The 9,035-nt window shown below is 57.7% G+C and overlaps 1 protein-coding gene across 1 annotated transcript; it reads left to right on the top strand.

Moving 5' to 3' along the window:
- The first annotated feature begins 410 nt into the window (after positions 1-410).
- Positions 411-3,741, top strand: Nkx1-1 (NK1 homeobox 1). The gene is made up of 2 exons (XM_052198073.1): positions 411-876; positions 2,891-3,741. Exons 1-2 carry the CDS (start codon positions 411-413, stop codon positions 3,739-3,741), a joined length of 1,317 nt encoding a protein of 438 aa, XP_052054033.1.
- The last annotated feature ends 5,294 nt before the right edge of the window (positions 3,742-9,035 follow it).

Below are 9,035 nucleotides of genomic sequence, written 5' to 3' on the forward strand. Positions count from 1 at the left end.
CCACCACAGCCTCCAGTGGACTGTGCTCTGGCTCCCAGCGGGGAGTCTGTCTGTCCGTCTCTGCGGCTCAGTCCGTGAGTCCCGCACCGGGCCCGCCTACTCCGCTTGGGACCGTTCGCAGCCAATTAGGCGTGAGCGCTAACGAGGGCAGCGGAGCCCCGCGGCCGCCTACGGGCGCACGTGTGTGCGGCGTGTGGGCGCGTGGGCGCCTCCGGCGGGGCCGCCATAAATGCACTGGCCGGGCGCGGCGGGTGCCTGAAGCGGTGGCGGGCGGAGGCAACGCCAGGCAGCACCAACCAAGCGGGACGCAGCGCCGAGAACAGCTGGGCTGAGGCTGATTTTGCGGGGCGCCGGGATGGGATCCCAGTAGGTCGCGGGGGCCCGAGCCGCCTGAGCGGCCCGAGGCCGGCATGAGTACCGGCGGCCCGGCGGCACCTGGGGACGTCCCCGCACTGCCACCACCGCCGCCCGGGCCCGGCTCGGGGCCCGCACCGCCGGCTCCTGCGGCCACAGCTCGGGACGCTATGGACGGACGAGCCGAGCTGCCCATCTTCCCCCGGGCTGGAGTCCCACCGCTCGCGGCCAGCGACACTGTGCCCGCGGTGCCAGAGGGGGCTGGAGCGGCTCGGCCCGCCGCGCCCCCGCGCCCCACCTCCTTCTCCGTGCTGGACATCCTAGATCCCAACAAGTTCAACAGCAGGAGACGCCGGTGCGTGCTACTGGGCCCTGTGGTGCCCGCTACGTGTGCCCCGTGCGCCCCGGCCGCGTGCGTCGCGGTCCCCGCAGCCTCCGGACGTTCGCCGCGCGCAGAGCTTGAACGCCGAGCCCTTTCCGCCGCCACAGGAGTCGCAGCGGCCGCGGGAGCTGAGCCTACAAGTGAGTATAAGGGGTGGGCGCTTGGGGCGAGGACGCCGTCTGCCCCGGAATGTTTATGCTCCTGGGACCCCACGGCGAGCTGGGCCTGACCCTGGGCCGCCGCCGGGCTCTGTAGAAAGTTCGCAGAGCGCGGGGTCCGCCCCGAGCATCCTCCGCCTCCTCCCGACCCGGACTCTAGGGCCCTCAGTGCTGCAAAGGTTCTGGAGCTTTGGGGTTGCGACAACGGTCCAGGATTCGCCTAGTCAGTCTGGTGTTGGAGGGTAGTTGGTGCTGGAGGCAAAGGGACATGAGGCGGCTGGCTTGGTGACTTACCCACCCCCACCGCGGCCTCCCCAGCCCTCCCCCTTTGGACAAATCAGACTAATTGTGACAAAACGCTGGTTATCTCTGGAAAAACAATTAAATCCCTTCGATTACAGTTAAAGGGAAATGTGCTTAGCGGCGGAAAGCGGCCGGTAATGGGGCGGCCCGCGCCCCCTTTGCGGTCGATATCCTATTACGGCGCATGCATATCTCTTTCAAGCACCTTGCAAACTCCCCCCGAACATCTAAATTATAGGGTCAAAATTCGGATAATTACTCGATTAAAACCTATTACACTTATTAGGGGCCGCTATTGATCGCGAATTGCATTCGACCAGCTCCTGATTGCTTTTTGTGCTCCTCCCCCGTCCTCCCTCTAACTTCCTGGCCCCTGTGCCTCTCACGGACCAGAACGCTCAGGGAGAACTGGACTGGGCCCGCCAGCTCTACCAGCGCTGTTATATTGACCTTCCGTTTCTAGAGGGAGGAAGAGCAAGCCCTGCAGGCTGCCGTTGGACCCCTCTCTCCGCCAACGGGTTGGTCCATGAGGAGCCGGCGGCTGCCTGCTGGAGCAGTGTAGGGAGGGAGTGAGCGCTGCACATTGGGGAGGGCAGCCATGCAGGGCTGGGGCATGGATGACTGGCTACGGGTCGCCTGAGGGAATCGTTGCCCTGCTAAGACCTGGGACTGGAGGACAGGACACCCGCAGTCTTCATGCGACCTGGGTCATTTGAGCTGGGGTATTTGCGAGTTGTGATTTTATGCTGTAGTATGTCGGTGCCGAGACTGAGAGCTGAAACCCGGCCCTGGGCTGGAAAGCGTGGAGGTCTCCTCTAGCACGTAAAGACCACCTGTGGGTGAGGGGCGCGAACGCCCCTCGGATTCCTGCACAGCAGACAGACAGCCTTGCAAAATTCCAGAGACAACATGCAGTTATGGCGGCAGCTTCTCTCTGGGAGCTGCGGGACTGGTGCTCAGACTCCTTCCCTGGCTCCTGTTTAGAGGTTCACAGTGCCCTTTCCCAGCCTCCAAACTCAGCCAGCTCAGGGGAAACTGGAGCCCACTAAAGACAGAGTCGCTGGGGAGCTGGTTAATGGGCCCCAGAGGCCGTCAGGGAAACCTGCACTTTAGGACGCCTAGTTTTCAGGGCCTGAAGCCTGAGGTAGGGACAGCTCCAAGACGACTGATTTTGGTCTTCAGCAGTGGCCTCCTCACAGCCGGCCGACCCCACCCCAGGCCTCTAGCCCCTCCAGCTATTAACTGTGCGGTAATTGGCTGGCCCCACGCCCGCTGTAATTGGAAGGTAATATACGCCGAAATAAATTAAATGGACTTTAACTAGTTTGTACATTACACAAAATGAGTTTAATTAAGTTTGTATCTGCCCCGTGAATCGATCGGAGCTCTTTCTCCGCTGTACATTCCGAGGGCCACCCTGCACCGCAGCCCTAAAGGCAGAGGCGAGGACTGCGGACGGGGCAGCAAAAGCAGCTCAACACGGAGAGGGTCCTTCCGAAGGAAGGCAGAGAGGAAATACAAGCAACCAAGGAGGAACTGTGGCAAGGAGGGAGGAAAAGGAAATCCCTGGGGAAGGGGCAAACGAGGACGAGGAGGAACCCAACGATTAAAAGAGAATCTCTCCCGTGGGGAGCGGGCAGGGCGGCTGGGAGCGGGCCTGACCCTCTCTTCTCTTCCTTTTCGTCGCCCGCAGGCGCTGGGGACTCTTACAGGGCGGATGAGGCCGAGGCCAACGGCTACAGCAGCGGCAGCGGTCGCAGCCCTACCGCGGACAGCGAGGACGAAGCGCCCGAGGACGAGGATGAGGATGAAGCGCCCGAGGTGCAGGATGCTCAGGGCACCGAGGAACCTCGGGGAGGCAGCGGCGGTCTCGGGGCCCGCGGGTCGGGCTGCCCCGGAGCGGCCGAAGTCGAGGCTTCCCCCGTGGACGATGCTGCGGCCCCAGGGCCCTGTGGGAACTCGCCCGGAGCTCCGGGCCCGCCTGCAACTGCTGCGGGAGCGGGGAGCACCCCGCAGGGCGCCGCCGCCGTGGCCACCAAGCCCAAGCGGAAGCGCACGGGCTCGGACTCCAAGTCCGGGAAGCCGCGGCGTGCGCGCACCGCCTTCACCTACGAGCAGCTCGTGGCGCTGGAGAACAAGTTTAAGGCCACTCGCTACCTGTCGGTGTGCGAGCGCCTCAACCTGGCGCTGTCGCTGAGCCTCACCGAGACGCAGGTGAAGATCTGGTTCCAGAACCGCCGAACCAAGTGGAAGAAGCAAAACCCGGGTGCTGACACCAGCGCGCCGACCGGAGGCGGCGGGGGCCCCGGTCCGGGAGCGGGGCCCGGCGCGGGGCTGCCCGGCGGTCTCAGTCCCCTCAGCCCCTCGCCACCTATGGGCGCGCCGCTCGCCTTGCACGGCCCGGCCGGGTACCCGGCGCACAGCCCCGGGGGGCTGGTGTGCGCCGCGCAGCTGCCCTTCCTGTCCAGCCCGGCCGTCCTCTCGCCCTTCGTGCTGGGCTCGCAGACCTACGGCGCGCCCGCCTTCTACGCGCCCCACCTCTGAACCTCGGTGCCAGGATCCCGGTGGAGACCGCGCCACGCGGCCTCGCGGCCAGAGGACCTAACTCGCCGTCTCTTTTCTAAGGTCCCAGTCGTTGGTCCTGTATATAGCCGGTTCCTACAGAAGAGAAATTTATAAACGAGTGTGCGCAGGGGCCAAACGGGAGGCTCCCGTGGGCTGCTTCAAGCACTTTGCAGAACTCTTAATAAAGCACAGGAAGCCACGCGGGCGTTTTTCCGAAGGCTCTGGCGCCGTAGGTTGCCGATCCCGCCTTCTGTCCGCTCGCTCCCTCGGGTTCTTACCCATCTGTGCGTCTCCCGGAGTAGGAACTTCGAAGCGGTTAGGTCTAGTTTCCTGCCAGTGTTAGTGTGTCATGGTCATGCTGGTAGCTTGCACCCAGACACCTTTCTCTATTGGGGATAGTCCAGCATGGATGGGTCCCCTCTCCGCTCTCTCCGAAATGAGGCCCTGTCCCCTCTTCTTGCAGCCCGGCACTGCTGAGCTCTGAATGGAGCGCTTCTTAGCTGTTGTTCCCTGTCTTCCACATCTATCCGGTCCCACCAGCTGCCCTCACTCCTGACCCCAAGCAGGCTGCTGTGGACAGGAAAAACATCGCACTTCCCAGTGGAGGAAGCAGGAGGGTTGAGGTGGACGCACCTGCCAGATAGTCTAATAGCCAGAGTGGAAGGCCAGGGACCTTTTCTGGTGTGTCACTCTTCTGCAACAGTTGTGTGTACGTGTATGTAGTCCCTATGCGCTGAACGCAAGGAGCTCAGGAGTGGCCCGAAGTTGTGGCTGCACACACCCCAAAGCAGATACTGAACCACCTATGACTGCAGGGAGATGCGGGGCACCCTGTTCTAGCTTTGGAAGATTTTGGACACCCGGTAGGGGTGGAGACCCGGGAAGGAAAGGGGTTGGTGTGGCAAGGGGCAAGGGGGCAACTGTTCCAGGGTGCCTAACTGTCCCTGGAAAGACGGAAGGGACCTGCTGTGCTCCACTGTGGGGCTTGGCTTCGCCTTCAGGTGTCCTTCTGTTTCCTGAGCACAGCGAGCTGTTGGAGGGGGCTTGATGCTTGTCAGCTAGTCAGGTTGAGAATGAACTGCAGTGACTGGCACTGGTCAGAGCGCTCAGCACTAGCTTCATAGTCACGAAAGTCAAAGGGCAGGTAAGAGCAGCACATCTGGCAGTGGGGGGCAGCACATCTGGTGGGGGCAGGGAAGGTAAGAGCAGCACATCTGGTGGGGGCAGGGAAGGTAAGAGCAGCACATCTGGTAGGTGGAGGGGCAGGAAACCAAATATCCTTGAGACAGGTACCCCTAGCTTCCTTTAATTACTAGGAGAGACCTGGTGTCTGGTTCCAGCCAGCCCATTTTCTACTTTCAGATCTCCTGTGCCTTGAGTTTCCTGTGCTGACCTATTGGGCAGCCCCTACCTAGGTGGACAACTGGTCCAGCTTCTAGTTCCATTGTGCAGTGCTGCTATTCCTGTGGTCAGGGAGCTAGAGCTGTGGATACATTCCATTGTGAGAGGCGATGGCTCCGAGGATACTCCTAGCCTTGCTGCTGAGGGCTGGGCCTCTAAGACATAGGTAGCATTGTCCTAAAAGGCGCCAGAAGATTCCAGAACACTCTTGGTATCAAATCAAATCACTGGAGGCTCAGCCTGTGCAGGGGCTGCTCAGCCAGAAGCCACACCCTCCCTAAATAGGAGAGAACAAACCATAAATTTGCTCCATCTTGCCCACCTCCAAAATGCATGGAGATCGTCTCTCCAGGCCAACACAGGCAACCCTTGACCTCACAGCAAGATAGCATGGAGCATGAGTTGGGGTGAGGGTGGGGGTGGCCTCACCACAAGCATCCTCCATGTCTGTGTTCAGGAGACCCTGTGCACAAGAGGGGAGGCAGCTGCCAGCTGACACTGGAAAAAGACCCAAGGCCCCCTTTGCAGTGCTGTTTCCTTACGCTGCCTTGCTGAGCTGGGCTGGGCTGGGAATGCTGATACAACCGAGAGCTCTCCTGGAAGATGACAGGGTAGAGCAGGTAGCTGTGCTTCCCAGGAGCCTAGCTGCTCAGGCACATGGTAATGAATTTTGACTGGACAGGGCTCTTCAACATCCAAGTGGGGGTTGGGGTGGGGTTAGCTCATTTGCTAAGGCTCCGTCCCAAATTCAGCTGCTTACACTGATGGACACTTCGACCTCTACACCAGGCTTTGGAACGGTCAGGGCCATGAGGCTGGGAAGCAGTGAGCCCACCACACACGGCATCCCCTTCCATCTCAGGGTCCACGGCCACATGCCATGACATGGATGGTGGCTACTTGCTGGCACTCCCTGGGTCCCTGTCGTCTTTTTTTTTTTCACTTTTTTGTTTGTTTGTTCATTTTTTTTTTTTTTTCGAGACAGGGTTTCTCTGTGTAGCCCTGGCTGTCCTGGAACTCACTCTGTAGACCAGGCTGGCTTCAAACTCAGAAATCCGCCTGCCTCTGCCTCCCAGAGTGCTGGGATTACAGGCGTGCGCCACCACTGCCCAGCTCCTGTCGTCTTTCTTGCTGGACTCTGTATATAGCCCTTTGCCTGTGATAGAATGTTGTGTGACATTTCTAGCGAGATGCAATGCACACATCTACTAACCCCAGATAGAGAACCCATGACAAAGCCAAGTACAGGGAGGTCTAACTGGTGAGCCAGTGTGTGTGTGTGTGTGTGTGTGTGTGTGTGTGTGTGTGTGTGTGTAGACAAGGTTTCTCTGTGTAGGCCTGGCTGTCCTGAAACTCACTCCGTAGACCAGGCTTCAAACTCAGAGATCCACCTATCTCTGCTTGTTAAGTGGTGGGACTAAAGGTGTGCGCCATCATCGCCTGGTAAGCCAATGAGTTTTATTGGGGTTTCTTACAGGAGTGTGGGTAAGGAGTGATTACAGGAGCAGAAATGACTCAAAGATGGCTGTATCGCCAAGGCCCACTCCAGCATGGGTGACAGCTCACAAAAACTGGGTGCTTGGAGCACACTGCACAGCCTGCAGACAGCTCTACAGGCAGAAGGATGTTTTCCTCAGGTGACTCAGTTGGTCTAAACCTCTTCCGGAAGCTTAGCTAGCTTAGGCCTTTTCCAGGCATCTGAATGGCCTGAGTCTTATTTGCAGCTTCACTCATCTTGGCAGCTCAGCTCCTCGAAGGCCAGAGGCCAGCTCTCAGCTCCTAGGAGGCTGGCTCTCAGCTTTTATTTTTACTCTGGTAAGGAGGGGCTTAGTGACTCTGGTCCCATATAGGAACTTCCTGAAGGTATTTTGTGTTGTTTTCCTTTCTGTTTAAATAGCTTCCTGAAGAATAGAATGTTTCAATCTCTGAGGAAATTGTGCTGTGTTACTCAGCACAGAATTGTGGTCATCTGTCTGTGACAGAAGAAGACTATGTCTAGAGGAAAGAGGGTGCTGGGTGCGGCCTGGGGTGCGGGCCTGCTAGGCTTGCTCTCTGCTGGCTTTTTCCACACGTGACATCTGGTGACTTTGGTCTACACCCTATACTGTTTGTGGGGAGCCCTCTAGTTGCAGAGTCCTACAATTCTGCTTTGATCAGTTTTGTCTATTTTCAGCTAGACTGGAAGCCCCTGGATATGGTAGCACATGCCTGCTACCCAGGGCTCATTGTAAACCGTAGGGCCCGCCAGGCAGAGACAGGGTAATTTAAAGTTCAAGATTGTCCTTGGCTACATGGGGAGTTTGAAGCCAGCCTAGGATACATGAGATTCAGTCTCAAAAACAAAACTAAGTTTTGCTTCTTTGAAGGGGCTGCTGGCCACATGGGCTAAATTCTGGCCACACAGTGATGTGTGTTGGATAGGGCACCAGCAGGTGATTCATGGCACATCTCAGCAAGCAGATACTCCTTTCCCCTTCCCGGAACAGTGTGGTGACTGAAGCCCGGCTCCCCCAGGCTGCTGGGGGAGCTCAGGAGGATAAAGCCGTGTGCGTGCCTGCTGGTCCACTGTATGGAAAAAGAGAAGATCCTAATGGTGCCATGTAGCCTCCTCAAGCTCAGTATGACTCTGACAAGAGACATCTCAAACCTGGTTTACAACCTACTATTTAGTTTTCAAATTCATTCTGATCCTCAATTTTATAACTATCTGCCTTTTTGTTCCTGTGGCCTGGCCAGTTGGGTCTGCAAAGGCTGCAGCACCTCCAGGTCTGTACTCTCCTATGGCAGTCCGACAACTGCCCTCAGGACAAGGCCCAGAGCTCAGTCTGGCCCTTGGGGGCTGGATCCAACCAACCCTACTCACAACCTGAACAGATATCATCTATGAAGCCTGCAGCTAGCTCCCTCCACCCTTCCCAAAAGTCTGCTAGTCCTGCCTCTTCCTCTCTCCTCAGTCCACCCCACGGACCCACAGCCTTGAGTGAGTGAAGAAGCTGTTGAATCCCAAGGGCCAGCAGCTGCCTCTCTTCCAACTCTGAGCAGCCCCCGTACACCTCGGATGCAGATACTCTGACCTGTTTCTCCTGACTCAGAGGCCATGAAGCAGGACAGTTACAGTGAGCCAGGGAGCTGGGTAGAAGCCCTGTGGACAGGGTCCAGCAGAGAGGGGCTGCACAGCCCCTTCTTCCCCTTGTCCTACTCAGGGCAGCCCCGCCCTGACAGTCACACTGGCAAATCTTATAATAAGTCAGGGAGAGCCACTGAACAACAGAATATAGAAATCGCCAGGGTAATTAGCCAGTTAGACTTGAGTCATATCTTACACTTCTACCCCATCCTTGATGCTGCAGCTTCACCTTAAGACAGAAATATACACGAGGTCTCTGACCTACAATTGCATCATGAGGCTGCATAAATGAAAAGGCTGCATGCATCTCACCAGGTTGATAGCTCACATCCCAGGCCAGAACCACTGCAGCCGGAGTTTTAACACACAGGGCAGGTGCTCTTTCAGTCCTGGGGAAGGCAGGGACCAGCCAGCTCCCTGAATTGTAAAAATGGCGTTTCCTAGTCCATATTTTTTAGGTCAGTGATTTAAAGGTGAATATGGATGCATAAAGTAATAGAAGGGGAAAAAAAGGAATAATTGCACAAAGCCCTGGGCTCAGCAGCTCCTATTCCACACTGGTGTGCGCCTGTATAGAGATGGGTAAGGGCGGATGCAAGACAGAGACTGGGAACAGTCACCTTCCTTGTGAAGGACAGTGCATCCATCCTCACAACATTGTCCTGCAGGGAGATCCTTCAAGGACGGAGAGTGAGGACCACTGTGCACAGTAGTAACCAACAAAAAGAAAACTTCAACGCTGGGA

The sequence above is a fragment of the Apodemus sylvaticus genome, chromosome 11, assembly GCF_947179515.1.
Source record: "Apodemus sylvaticus chromosome 11, mApoSyl1.1, whole genome shotgun sequence".
Classification (NCBI taxonomy): Eukaryota; Metazoa; Chordata; class Mammalia; order Rodentia; family Muridae; genus Apodemus; species Apodemus sylvaticus.